This window comes from Sceloporus undulatus, chromosome 7 (assembly GCF_019175285.1).
Source record: "Sceloporus undulatus isolate JIND9_A2432 ecotype Alabama chromosome 7, SceUnd_v1.1, whole genome shotgun sequence".
NCBI lineage: Eukaryota > Metazoa > Chordata > Lepidosauria > Squamata > Phrynosomatidae > Sceloporus > Sceloporus undulatus.
Window position 1 is genome coordinate 22,759,082 of NC_056528.1, and position 13,901 is coordinate 22,772,982.

The following is a 13,901-nucleotide window of genomic DNA, read 5'->3' on the forward strand; positions in this document are numbered from 1 at the left end:
CTCCTCAGCTGAAGAGCCTCTAAACTTCAGGAACGAGCGCCTTTAGGAACGTTCACTTTCCTCTTGTGCCATGGCTTTTAAACTGTATGTCCAAGAGCAGGGGATGTGTTCTTTGGAACTGATACGTGAGCTACTTTGAAAGCCTTTCTAGTTATTAAATCAAGTAGAAGTGCTATCAATAAAATATTGCCATTTTGAGAATGAGTGGGATTTGAACTATGTCTTGCCTTAGACCAAGATGGACATATGGTCCTCCCAGTGTTGTTGGGCTGCAGGGCCTGGCTTTCCTTATTATGAGGATGCTGGGCCTGGGGCTGATGGGAGCTGGAGTCCAAGAACATCTGGAGGGCCATAGCTTGCCCATCTCGCTCTTTGACTCTTTCATATGTTCATGGTCACAGAGAGATTTGAGGAGAAATAGATTCCTCCCCCAGTCCAACTTTTGGATGCACCACACTTTCCTTTGCCTTTTTAAAGAATACAACCAGTATCTCAAAAGAACATTTCTTCCAACAAAAGAAGTGGGGAAGGGGGGGAGGAAAGGACAACCAACGGTCCTTGCACAGTCTGTGCCACTTCTCCTACCTAACCATTGAGCCACAAGAAAAATTCTCTTCAAGTTTTCAAAGTCTGGAAGGTTTTGATAAGCAAATACTGTCAAGGCTTTGGCTTCCTCATTGGCTGTCCCTTCAACCACCAGATTTTGACATCAATAATCTGATTGAAAAATCAGGGAGGGGAATGGGGGCAAAGGAAGAAGAGAAAGAAGGAAGAGAAGAAAGAAAGAAAGAAAATCACCAGAGAGAGAAAGAGAGAGAGAGAGAGGTGGAGGCTTTCCTAAATCCAGCAGCAGTCAATCTGAGGGAGAAAATAAACCAAAAAGGAGAAAACAGGACCTTGTGGAGACTCTCATCGGACAAAAGAGACAGGCCTCTGCAAGCAGGTGATGATGCCCCTTTCAATAATTACCACTAATAATTATCACTAATAGATCATTGTTGTTGTTGTTGTTTGCAAAGCTTTTTCTTCCGAGAGCAAAGTTGTTCAGACTTGCTCTGAATCAAGGTCGATAAACAGGTTGTTTCTCTCTACACCTTTAATAATAATGATAATCACTGCAAAATTTGCTTCTTAGAGCAAAGATGTTAAATTGTGTTAGATCTTCTGATAGCAGCCACGCAAACAAGCAAATCTCCCCCCAAAATTGGTGCTACTCCTACTAATAATAACAGCAACCATATCACTGTAATTGGAAGTTTACTCCAAGAAGTAAACTTCCAATTGCAGTGATATTATTACTGCTATTATTAGTAGGAGTCATTAAGTCATTAAATCTCGTGGCAGATCAAGAGGCAGAGAGAAACCTTTTGAGAAAGGTGTATTATGCTATCAGGACAGTTTTCTCTGGACAGTTCCCTTCAGCACAAATCCATTGCCTGCCTGTCTGCCTCCTGTAGTTTAGGAAGGACAATCCGATCCCTTTCTTTTGCTCTTTGGAAAAAGCAAAGGGCAAAACTGTGGAAGGAGAAGGAGATGCTTCCTGGGAATGTACTCCTGACTGAGGAAGAGGGAAAGAGCACTTAATGTGGACATCTCAGAGCTTACAGAAATTTATTTCTGCCCACATTGCACACATATACTAAGAGGTAAGCCCTACTGAGTTTAGTGGGACTTTACTCAGGGGTAAATGGATGAAGGATCGCAGCCATAACCTACTAGAGAAAGCGGGGCTGGTTGCAGATTTCAGGTACCGAGATCTGCTTTGCTTTCCATTCCAAGCCCAAGATCCAACCAAAAGAAGAGTTGGAAAAGACCATCAGAGGCAGGGTGGGAGGTTAGTAGCAACCTATGGGCCACACTACATTCAAACACCTGTGTCCTTTTCATGCTCTCACTGAGCCCTCCAAATCACCCCAAATTAAACAGGGGGCAAAATAACCCTCAAAATGCTAAAATAAAACCATGGAATCCAGCTGGAATCTGGGCAAAAATCATGGAAGTGTAAACTATAAAAGGACATCAGAGATTGATTTTCACCTGATTTGGGGTGGCATGTCCTGCTCTGGGGGGCTGAGATGTTCCCATACAACTTGCCTGCCCCTGGTGTAGAATAACATAATTCTGAGCCCAGGAAGTTGCTTTGGGTGCCACAACTCACAGCGCCTCAGCATAGAAACCCAGACGCCTCTTCCATTTCTTCATTTCAATTAAATAATTTATGGGTAAAGGCAACAAAGGGTTATGTTGCTCCTGCTCTCTTAAACAATTGGGAACAACAGGCTTCTGATCTCCTGCAAATGACCCAAGGTACCCAGACATACATTGGCCTTGCATTCACCCCCAATAAAAGACATGGGGAGGGCAGAAAGGCCTTCTTTCCTGAGAGTAGAGCCCCTGGAACTCAGAGGGTTTTACTTTTATGGCAAAAGATAAAACTTTCACTGGGTTTTCTTGACAAGGTTCTTCAGAAGGAGCTTGCCATTGCCCTCCTCTGAGGATGAGAATGTATGACAAGGTATGACAGTGAGATTCATCACTGAATGGGGATTCGAACCCTTTTTTCCAGTGAGGAGAAATGTGGTAGTTCTAGATATATTTGCATTAAGAAGGTGCAAACTCTGAACCTGCGATGTCAGGCACCAAAACATATAAGTGCTCCCTGATGTTGAAGATGGGGGAGAGAATAAAAGAAGTGATAAGCATATGAAAGGGGTAGATAACAGGCCACCATGTCCTGAGACAATAAGGTCAGGAGAACTAGCAGTCAACCCTCCCATACACTTTGGATATTTTGAGGGCTGAGCATTCTCATTGGGAATGGAAGGAATGATGTCTGGCTGTGATGGGGATGAGATGGGAGCACTGTGGAAAAGAGCGTGGCAGGATGGCTGGTGGGAACCCTGAACGTGGTTGCTCCGCACTTCAGAATTTGTGTTGCAGGTTCCACTTGTACCTCATAGTCAGGATCTAGCAACTTCTGAGGGCTGACAGGGAAACCACAAACAGCTTGCAAGAGCTGGTTTTTGATGCCCACCAATGTTAATATACATTTAAAGAAGAGCAACAAGGCATCACAAATGCTGGTGGGAGACATTCACATCCAAAGTGCCACATTCAGAATCTCAACAGAATCTGAACAGCAACATTTAATGTATTTAATTGACATCCTCCACCTTTTCTCTGAGGAGTTTAAAGTGGTACATGTTGTCCCCCCCCCCAACCAATACACCATGTTATCTTCATGGTCACCTTAGGCTGAGAAGAATAATGCCTTCCCCAAGATCATCCCATTAGCTCCATGGCAATGTTCAGGGATTTGAATCTGGGTCCGTCTAGTCTTAGTCCAACACTCTTGACCATTGGGATGTTCCAGAATGTTTGGTTGGCTCTCCTCCTCCTCCCCCTCCTCCCCTTCCTCTTCCTCCTCCTCCTCCTCCTCCTCCTCCTTTCCCCACTCTCCAACAACTGTATCCTCACAACAACCCTGTGGGGTAGATCAGGCTGAGAGGGAGGGAGGCGGACTGTCCTATGGTTTCCCATTGGTTTTCATAGAGCTCTAAAATCCTCATTCAGCAATCTCTGTATGTGCTCTTAGAATATGTAGCCGATGTTGTCTCCCTGGGCCTGGGGTGGGGCTTGGGAGGCTCCTCTCTCTTGTTATCACCTTGTGGACAATAGCCGATCATGGTGCTTTGCAGAAGTGTGCACACAAACACACACACACACACACACACACACACACACACACACACACTGAGGGTAAGAAAGTTGTGTTCTGTCTCTTTCCCACCTTGTGTTATGGGATGCCACCCACTTAGGAACAATCCCAGCTCTGGACCCACTTTTTCTACCCCTAAGGACCCAAGGAAAGATCCTGTGTCCAACAAAAGAGCCAGCGGTAGGGTGGGGATATACCTTGTGGTTGGAGCAGGCCAGAGGACATATTTCCCAGGGCAACACATGCCAGAAATTTGTTTTTTACAGTTAACTGCATGGAGCAATAGTTGGAGCCAATGCAAAGGAGCATGCAAAGGAGCTGCCCTTGATTGCCTTTTGGCATGTTGCAGAGTGGAGGCCTTTCCATCCTTGTTCCTCAGGGATACTTCAGGGTGGGGATATTGGCTGTGGAAAGTGAGAGGGACAAACTTTTCAGGGAACTCCATTTTGTGTTGTGCTCCTTCCCCACCAGTCTGAGAGCTTGGAAACTCCATGGATAAGTTCCTTCAAGAGTCCTTGTTGCCTCCCCCCCTCTTCACCCAAATTATTGGAGCTGGCCAGCATGTTTTGTAGGACCAGGGGGCTGCCTCCAAACAGATAGGTGGGATGGGATGCAAGCAGGCAATGCAGTCACGCACGTGCCTTGCCCTCACTATAGGGCCAGCTGCTGCAGGAACTTTACATCTCTAGAAGATTTCCCATAATCATGCAGAACGTGTCCAGAGGAAGGCAACCAAACAGTGAAGGGTCTGGAAACCCTGCCCTATGAGGAGTGACTTAGGGAGCTGGGTAGGTTTAGCCTGGAGAAGAGACAGTTAAGAGGTGATATGTTAGCCTTGTTTAAATATTTGAAGGGATGTCATTGAGGATGGAGTAAGGCAGAGAATAGGACCTAGAACAATGGATACAAGCCACAGGAAAAGAAATTCCACCTCAACATTAGGAGGAACTTTCTGACAGTAAGGGCTGTTCGACAGTGGAACACACTCCTTCCTTGGAGAGTGGTGGAGTCTCCTTCCTTGGAGGTCTTTAAACAGAGGCTGGATGGCCATCTGTCAGGGATGCTTTGGTTGAGAGTTCCTGCATGGCAGAATGGGGTTGGACTGGATGGCCCTGGTGGTCTCTTCCAACTCTATGATTCTATGATTCTAAGAAGCTGCTCCTTCCTGATCCCCGTGTGAGAGCGGGCATCAGTTGCATGGGGATGCTGGGAGGGAGACACAATGGCCTTTGGTGACCTCTTATGCTTCTTAGTCTCCTTGTACAATCTCTCCTGCAACGCTGCTATTTCTTTGCCTTTACTCTCCAGCTTTTCTGACCAGCAAGCAGGTGGGAATGCCACGCTCCTTCCTGGTGAAGAGCAAGAGGTCCCACTCCCATCACCAGCGCCGAGTGGTGGATGGTGACGACCTCCTCGTGACTAAATGGGATCTGGGAACAGCACCACCCTCCCCTGCCGGTAGGTCTGGTGGTTCAGCCCCAGGTGGTCTACAAAACAGGACTCAGGAAGCCTGCCCTTTTCCAACCTGGCACTCCTCACCCCTGGTTATGCTGGACTATTGCCACCATCATCTCCTAGATGACATGGCCAATGACCATGCAGGCTGTGAGTTGAAATCCAAAATAGCTGGAAGCTCCAAGTCCAGGAGAGCTGGGATGTGTGAATTTTCTCTTTGGAAGGAATCAGGGAGGAAGGGAAGGAGAAAAACAAGGCTGCTTTGTCCCCCTGCCTTGCAAATCACATCTCAGAGATCTCATCCATCTATCTCAACATTGTCAACACAGACTGGCTGCACAGGCTCTGTGGCCTAATCATCCGGAATTGAACCCAGGTCTTGCCACCAGGAATTGAACCCAGGCCCTTTGGCATGAAAAGCAGATGCTCTCCCATTTGAATTACTGCACTGGTTCATGGGAGCTCAGCACTGAGCTGCACTGACCAGCCACAGCTCTCCAGGGCCTGAGCTATGATTCCAATCAAATTGCCAGAGCAGCACCCTCTGGGATCCTGGGATGTACAACTGAGGAAGGTGCACTGAAAGATCTCCTCCGATGGCTCCCTAGACTCCAACCTTCCCCCCCCCCCCCCACCCTTTCCACAGGACACAGCCATGGCAGTTCAAGTGGAATTGGCAGGCTCTAAAGGTCTCATATGGAAGAGCTGATGGGGATTGGGCCCAGGATCTTTGGCTTACCCTCCCTGAGTAACAACCCTACCGACTCTCCTTTAACCATGGGGCTGATTCAGTCAGGGTCAGACAAGAAATGTACCAGGGAAGTGCTGGCAGAGGAGCGCACAGTCGACGGTATCATTTTCTGCATCCTGAACATACTGTTAGCCTCTGTGGGAACTTCTGTTAGCAGGCAGAGTGTAAACATCCTAAATTAATATATGAAAATCCTGCTCCGAGGAAGGTTGAATTCCACAACATCTATTAATTTGCCTTTGCTTTGCATGAATTCCAGGGAATTTAGGGATACACAAGCCCCTTCTCAAACCCACACACATACACACATGCCCTTAAGAGCTGGGTATGTTTATAGCTGGAAATAAAAAGACCAAGATCCTTAGAACTGGGATTCCAAACTTACGCAGCGTCATGGTAGATTCTCAACAATATGTTTAAATGCTGTATTAAAACACTAGGAAATATACCTGACGTTGCTCATTATTTGACGTTGCTCATTGATTTGAAGGAAACACCAACTTCCATACAAAATGGACCTAAGCTAACCATTTTCTGCAAATGCCAGGGTTTGAAGATTGATCCCAAACTTGCACAGTGTCATGGTAGATTCTCAAAAATAGGTTTAGATGTTTTATTAAAACACTAAAATATAGCTGGTGTTGCTCATCATTTTGCTTATGATTTGAAGGAAACAACAGTTTACATTCACACCAGTTTCAATGCAAAATGGACCCAAGCCAACCATTTTCTGAAAATCCTTGTGTTTAAAGATTGATTCCAAACTTGCATAAAAATGGTCAGGATGTCAGCTAAAGTCTAAATAAAATAACTGATCAAAAGTGGTGTATAAATGTGCCCTCTAGCATAAAAAATAACCTAGAAAGTTTGTCCAGCAAGGACCTGAAGTAGTCCAAATCTCTGCTGTGCTCAAAGATTTTACATGCCAGATTCAGGACTATGGATTTCTACATATCACCAAATAGGCAGAAAGATAAACCGACAAAGCCTTTGATGTTACAGGCTCCATCCTACAAAGTCCAGGGATTTGCAGTTGAGAACACCCTGCTGAGGACTTTTTGGGGATTCTCAGCCAGGGAGCTCCAGTGCCTCACTAAACTATAACTCCCAGGATTCCATAGGATGCAGCCATAGTGGTTAAAGTGGGATCATAATGCTATGATTGGTAAGTGTGAAGGAGACCTCACAGAGAGTAAGCCAAGAATGTGAAAGGGCCAAGATAAATAGGTGTCATAACTGCAAAGGCGGAAAAGTCATTGCAGAATGTAGGACATTAAAGATAACGTAGGATATTACCAAATAAAAGCTAAAAACACTAACACAGATGTAAATTATGCTCCTTTCAGTCATGCTCAAAACAGAGAACATTTTGACACTGCATCTGGATAGAAAATTGAAGTGTAGGACATATCCTGGAAAAGAAGGATATCTGGCCACCCAGGACACAGAGGGTCTAAATACAGTATTGACACCATCAGATCCCATCTCATATTAGAAGCTAAGCAAGGTCAGCCCCGGTTAGTACTTGGATGGGAGACCACCAATGAATCCCGGATGCTGTAGGTTACATTTCAGAGGAAGGAGCTGGAAAAATTACCTCTGGGGATCCCTTGCCTTAAAAAACCCTATAAAATTCATGTGATTGCCCTAAGTCAACTGGCGACTTGAAGGCAGCACACACACAAACAGGAATGTGATGGCCACAATTCAGTACTTAAATTTTTTTAAAGGTTTTAAAAAGATTTTTTATTCTTTTAAAATTTCCTTTAAAAACACCACCTATTACCAACTTCCCACTTTATCCATATGAAATGATGTATATGTAAATACATTAGGTGGGTATGATATTGTATTAAAATTTTGTTAGTTGTTTATGTCACAACTGTTCCATTATATTCAGTGCTATATGAGAATTATGATTTATGAGTAACATTACTAGAAAGAACATTACTAAGGATTCAGTATGATGTGGTATGGGAGGTCAGTGGGCTGGGAGTGACACCATGAGTTACTACACTGGGTGACACCAACCCTAGTTATGCCACTGTAGATTGGCCAGGCGGGTGAACTTTTGTTCTGTTTTGAAACCACAGTGGCAGATGGCATGGGCAGCATTGCCCACCTGGAGAGCAAAGTTTTTGGCACAGCCCCCCTCCCACAATATCCAGCCCCAGAGGAAGAAGGTGGAAACCTCCCTGTCCAGAAGCAGACCAGTGGGGACAGCACCGCTTCAGGGGGAATGCCGATGCCAGGTGAGTTGCCAGAGGTCATACCTGGGCTTTCTTGGTGGGCTAGACAGGGCACTGACCCCCCCCCCAATGCAGCAGAAAGACTGGGACAAGTGGGGAGAGGATGAACCACGTCCTGAAGGAGTGAGGGGAGCTGGTACTGGGGTGCATCTTCAGCTGTAGGTGAGAGAGACCTGCTTTTAATGTTCCCTGTATTGAACTCCAGCCCATCACCCTACAAACAGTAGTTCTGCAGGGAGAAAGATTCTCATCTTGCTGTGAGCAATACAAATACACACACAGTGTGCACTGTAGGGTTAGGATTCTGGAACTGTCCATCTTCCTTGTGTTTAGTAAAGTAACACAACAGGGAGGAAAAGCCAATAATGTAATGTGTTGGACCTTTAAAGGAAACTGAAGAATGACAGCTCCCAATCCCACAGCTTCCTCCTGAGCAGTTTGCCCTGCCTGGAGGCACCCACAGACATTGTTCCTAGTAAAAGGGCTGTATAAATGATGCCTTATGCTATTTTTTCTTGATTTCCCTTCAGAGGTTCTCCTCCCAGCCCTGAGAGCCAAAGAGTGCAGCAGCAGCATCAGTAGCAGCAGTGGCAATGGCTCCATGGAGCATCTTCCCACCAGTTTCTACAAGCCCCATTTGGTCTGGGATGCCTTGCAGCCTCCCTACGGCTTCCGCCCGCTGCCTTCAGCCTTTCTGGAGGGCTCTATCCACCTGTATGGGACTCACCCGCACCTGCCTGCCTCGGAGCCCCCCCTGGACTACAGCCTGCGGTTTTCTCCAGACTTGGGAGCGACCTTCCACTGCCTGATCTGTAACAAAGTCAGTCACCCATAGACAAGGAGGGGAAGGGAGAGAAAGATGGGGCTGGATAGGGGTCTCTAGAGTCCCCACCCACCCTCTGGGGCTCCTTATAGGACAGGACACCCCCTCCCAATGGGGTACACTCATTGGGTATCTTCTCTGCTTTTGCACAAGGTTTTCTCCTCTGGATCTGAAAGGTTGCAGAGCCTGTCCTCCCAATTTGGGCCCTTTGACACAAAATGGTTAGAATCACTAAGATTCCACTTTAACTGCAGTCCTGTTCACACTGCACAGCTGTAGTGCTACGATTCCACCTTAGGTGCCATGGCTGCACCATCCTATGGAGTCCTGGGCTTGCCATTTTGGGGAGGCAGCAGAGCTTTCTGGCGGAGAATTCCAGAGACCCCTCCCTGAAGTGCAAATCTCAGGATTCCCTAGGATGGGACCAGGCAGTTAAAGTGGAATCATAATGTTCTAACTGCATAGTGCGAAAAGCTGCCATTACACAAAATGAGATCTTACCTGCACATTAGGAAGAACTTTCTGACTGTAAGAACAGTGGCATTGCTAGCTAGGGTGTTACCTATTGCATGCAGGAAGGGTGCACATTCGCACTTCTTGCTGTTCCATCATCAGGCTTCCTCCCCAGGGAGAAACCTGGTGATGGAGCAGCCAGGAAGGGGACGTGTTCACCCCTTCTGTACCAAAGGAGGAGGAGAGCCCAACCAGGTGTCAACCCTCCTCTGGGGTATCACCCAGTGTGGTTCCCATCCCACACACACACACACACACACACACACAGTGACACCACTGTGTAAAAACAATCTGACAGTGGAATACAGACTGCTTCAGGTGTCAGACTCTCATACTTTGGAGGTCTTTACGGCGAGGTGGAGGGACTAATGGCCCTGGGATACCCATCCAACTCTATGATTCTGTGATTCTACAGTGTCTGGGCAAGTGACGAGGAGCAGATCCTCCTTGCTCAGGAAGGTGGAAACATTTCAAGGCACTTTGCTGCCCCTCTGTCACACCATAGTTCAGTATTTAAACAGGAAAAGAAGGGGACAGAAGGTTGGCAAAAAAGAGATGGGGGGACCTTCTGCTGGCACTAAAGGCAATGCCATTCTTTCCAGATATTTTCCACTCCGCATGGCCTGGAGGTCCATGTCCGCAGATCGCACAGCGGCACGCGACCCTTTGCTTGTGAAACATGTGGCAAAACCTTTGGGCACGCTGTAAGTTTAGAGCAACATGCCAATATCCACTCCCAGGTAAGTCCTTAAAAAGGTAAAATGTAAGGCGAGAGGGTGGCAAGCTGCAAGTCTCATTCCCCACCAGCTAGCACAGGAACTGTTGGGTGCTGCAGTGCGGCCTTGTCGGGGGGGGGGTATCACTTTAATTTTAAGCAACTGAGGAGGGTGAACCAAAACGTTTTGCTTAATTCAATGACTAAGTTTGGTTTGTTAATCACTACAATAAATATCTATGTATTGTATGTTCATTATTATGCTTCTTTCCCACCATCGTGTGTGTGTGTGTGTGTGTGTGTGTGTGTGTGTGTGTGATGGACTTAACTGTGGCCCAGACTTTTCAGCAGCCTCCTCCTGTTCTGCAAAGCAAAAGCCAGATGTAGTTTTAATGAAAAGTTGCAGCAGAGGGGCAGAGTAGATGGTTTTCATGCGCAACATCCCAAGTGGCAGCAGTATCTCCAGGCTGGGCTAGGGAAAACTCCAGTCTCTGGAACCCAGAGAACAGCCCACCAGTGAAAACAAGACTGAGCTGACATGGACCAACACTCTGATGTAGTTGCTCAGTGCAGGAGTAGCTGCACTAAATGCCAAAGGTCCTGGGTTCTAGTCTCAGCATCTTTGGAGGGCAGGAGGAAACTCCTGTCCAAAACCCCAGAAAGCCTCTCTCCTTCCTTGGAGGACTGGTATACATTGGCTGACTCACATAAAAGAGAACATGAAAAAGAATGTACACTAAATCCTCCCTCTCCTGGAATATCAGAGGCTTCAAAATCCCCCAACATCTCTCATTTGCTTCCTATCGCTGATGTTCCCTTTCAAATCTCATCCTTGCAGGAGAAAAGCTTTGAGTGCAAGATGTGCGGGAAGACATTCAAGCGCTCGTCCACCCTGTCCACCCACCTGCTGATCCACTCGGACACAAGGCCTTACCCCTGCCAGTACTGTGGGAAACGCTTTCACCAGAAGTCAGACATGAAGAAGCACACCTACATCCACACAGGTGAGGAAGGGCCCCCTCCACACACATCTACTGCCCTGGGGGAAGTCTCTCGTCTTCTGCTGCTCCTGGGAGAAAATAACTTTAGAAAGGTCCATCCTATCCCCCTATTTGCAGTGAGGACAGGCTGCCAAGTAGACACATTTCTTGAACAAATATGACGTTATTCAGTGAGCTTCTTAGTCATCCTCAAAATCGAGGACATTTTGGAATTCCTTCTAGACACAAGGTTGAAATGTGGAAGATCTCCTGGAAAAGGAGAACACCTGGTCACCCTGCTCTCACCTCACTCTTTGGCCTTCTGGCATGACTGTGGGCTGTGAACCACTGCCTGACCAAGGAATAGCTGTTCAACTGATGTTATTATAAGATCAATATAATATTATGGATTGTTCATGTCCCTTTTTCTTCCTCCCTCGCCCCCCCCCCCCACAGGAGAGAAACCCCACAAGTGCCAGGTGTGCGGCAAAGCCTTCAGCCAGAGCTCCAACCTCATTACACACAGTCGCAAACACACTGGCTTCAAGCCCTTCACCTGCGAGCTCTGCAGGAAAGGCTTCCAGCGCAAGGTGGACCTGCGGCGCCATCGGGAAAGCCAGCACAGCCTGAAGTGAGCAGCAGGGGAGAGGGAGGCCCGGCAGCCAAGGGCCAGGTGGGAAAGGGCTGAGAAGTGGCTCTGCCCATTTCTGGCTCTGGCCATGTCTAAAGCTGGGAAGGTGAAGCCTGGCTGGCTTCAAGAGGGAAAAGCCAAGGGAAGGCCGAGTGGTAGTCAGTGCCTGAGGTTATCCTGTTCTTCTGTCCTCAGAAGGGAGACACAGTGGGACGAGCCTAGCTGCAGCCTCAGCCCCAAGTGACCATCCCTGAGCTCTGCAGACCATCAGGAAGACCAGACCTAGCCTGCTGTTGAGGAAGACAGAGGGCTGCCCTAGTCTTCTCTCCTGACCGACAGGCAGCTCTTGCAAGATGGTGTGACGGAACGAGGACCCTGCAGCTCCATCCTCCTCTTTCACTTTGAGCCCTCCCAGTGAGGATGAAACCTGGGACCTTCTGCATGCAAAAAGAGGGAACAGGTTATCAAATAAAGAAATGCTTCCCTAATAGCGCAAATGAAATGCCATTAGCTTTCACACCCTTGCAATCACATTTCAATCTCACTACTGAGAAACCATTCACAAGATTTCCCTGTGAATGGTTTGTTGCTGGAGCATTCCTGGTTCTTCCTGGAATAAATTTTGGATGAGCGCAGTGTCATCTAAAAACCTTCCTTACAATAAAGCAATTTATCTGGGATTATGCCTTTTTCTTCCCCTTTTCTCCTCCGTCTGATAATCTCTATCAAATCACAGAGTTTGAAAAGGCCCCGAAGGGCCATCTGGTGCAACCACCTTCTGTTGTGCAGGAATCCACAATCACACCCGCTCCCTAGAGATGCTCATCCAACCTGGGAGTCCACCCCCACCCCTGGCAGTCTGTTCCATCCTCCAACAGCTCTTGTAACCCAATAGATGTATTTCTGCTTGTGATGATGGGCTTACAAACACCATTTTTAAAAAATAAATGAGACAATCATAACTTCTGCAACTGACTGGTGGTGGGTTTTTTTGCAAACATCTCTAGACAGTACATACGTCTGGGTCATTATAGTGATGTTTAGGTTTGTACTGTTGTCTCATGGATAGGCAGAACTTTCTGGTTTTACTCACACTGTGAGATCCACTAATTAGATGAAGCTATAAAATGAATGACTGGGTGGATGCACGCAAGCATGTTTATGATGGAAACAATGGCTCCAAAACTTACCTGTATCCCATGGAACTATCTATCTATCTATCTACACCTGAGATACTATGGGTCAGAAATTTAAGCACAAAACTATCATATTGGTCTGTAAGATCTTGCCAGAGGTTAGTGATTAGTTCTCCCATTTCTCAGGAGGTTAACCCATTTTGGGGAGAAACTTCCAGAGTTATTTGCTGATATGAGAACTATGAGGAGTCAGAAAACTTTGCATATTATCTGCTGTGAATCACCCATCAGTCTGCCAGAACACCCATATACTTTCTGCTCAACTCCAGCCACCCTGCTTTAGGGTACTAAAATAACGCAAATGCTTGTACTGCCCAAACCCCATGAGTGTAAGCCCTATTTAACAGAATCGGGACTGACTTCTGAGTAAACATGTCAGAATCCTTTGCAAGTGTGATCTTGTCCAAGGGCTGTTATCTTGTCTGGGCTCTCTCACTCCTCCCCCCCCCTTTTGAAGTGCATTGAGGTCATCAATCCAAATCTGCAAATGATTAAAACCAAATAGAGATGTCTTTAGCTGAAGAAACAGATGTCCCAGCCTTGGAGGAAGGAGCAAAGGAAAAATCTGTAAAAAAACAAATCAGAGGCCTGGCTTCCCTCTTTTAGGAACAAAAGGGCCTTTATCCAGGGCATTTCCATCCCTATCAGTGGTGATTTCCATCATGCAAGGGCAGGTTGTGTGTGTGTGTGTGTGAATGTGAGTGCCTGGCATTTGAACCTATGCCTCCTGCTGCTTCTCACTCACCCTCCTGTCCATTTTGCTCCCATTGCCAGCCAGGTGCAGAGGGTTTCGCAGACAAAAGAGAACAGGATTTGCTTCCTTTTAAAAGAATATACAAGTGTCTAGTTCTCATGGAGATACATTTGAAA

The 13,901-nt window shown here is 46.8% G+C and overlaps 1 protein-coding gene across 4 annotated transcripts; it reads left to right on the forward strand.

Moving 5' to 3' along the window:
• The first annotated feature begins 550 nt into the window (after positions 1-550).
• On the forward strand, positions 551-12,798 carry GFI1B (growth factor independent 1B transcriptional repressor). Of its 4 annotated transcripts, XM_042480481.1 has the most exons (9): positions 805-943; positions 1,458-1,646; positions 5,027-5,176; positions 8,018-8,176; positions 8,704-8,993; positions 10,112-10,249; positions 11,063-11,228; positions 11,661-11,835; positions 12,031-12,798. In XM_042480481.1, exons 3-9 carry the CDS (start codon positions 5,053-5,055, stop codon positions 12,077-12,079), a joined length of 1,101 nt encoding a protein of 366 aa, XP_042336415.1. In that variant the 5' UTR covers positions 805-943; positions 1,458-1,646; positions 5,027-5,052; the 3' UTR covers positions 12,080-12,798. The 4 variants fall into 4 exon arrangements, with proteins under 4 accessions (XP_042336414.1, XP_042336413.1, XP_042336412.1 ...); XM_042480479.1 differs by lacking the exon at positions 1,458-1,646 and having other exon boundaries at positions 559-943; positions 11,661-11,877; XM_042480478.1 differs by lacking the exon at positions 1,458-1,646 and having other exon boundaries at positions 562-943.
• The last annotated feature ends 1,103 nt before the right edge of the window (positions 12,799-13,901 follow it).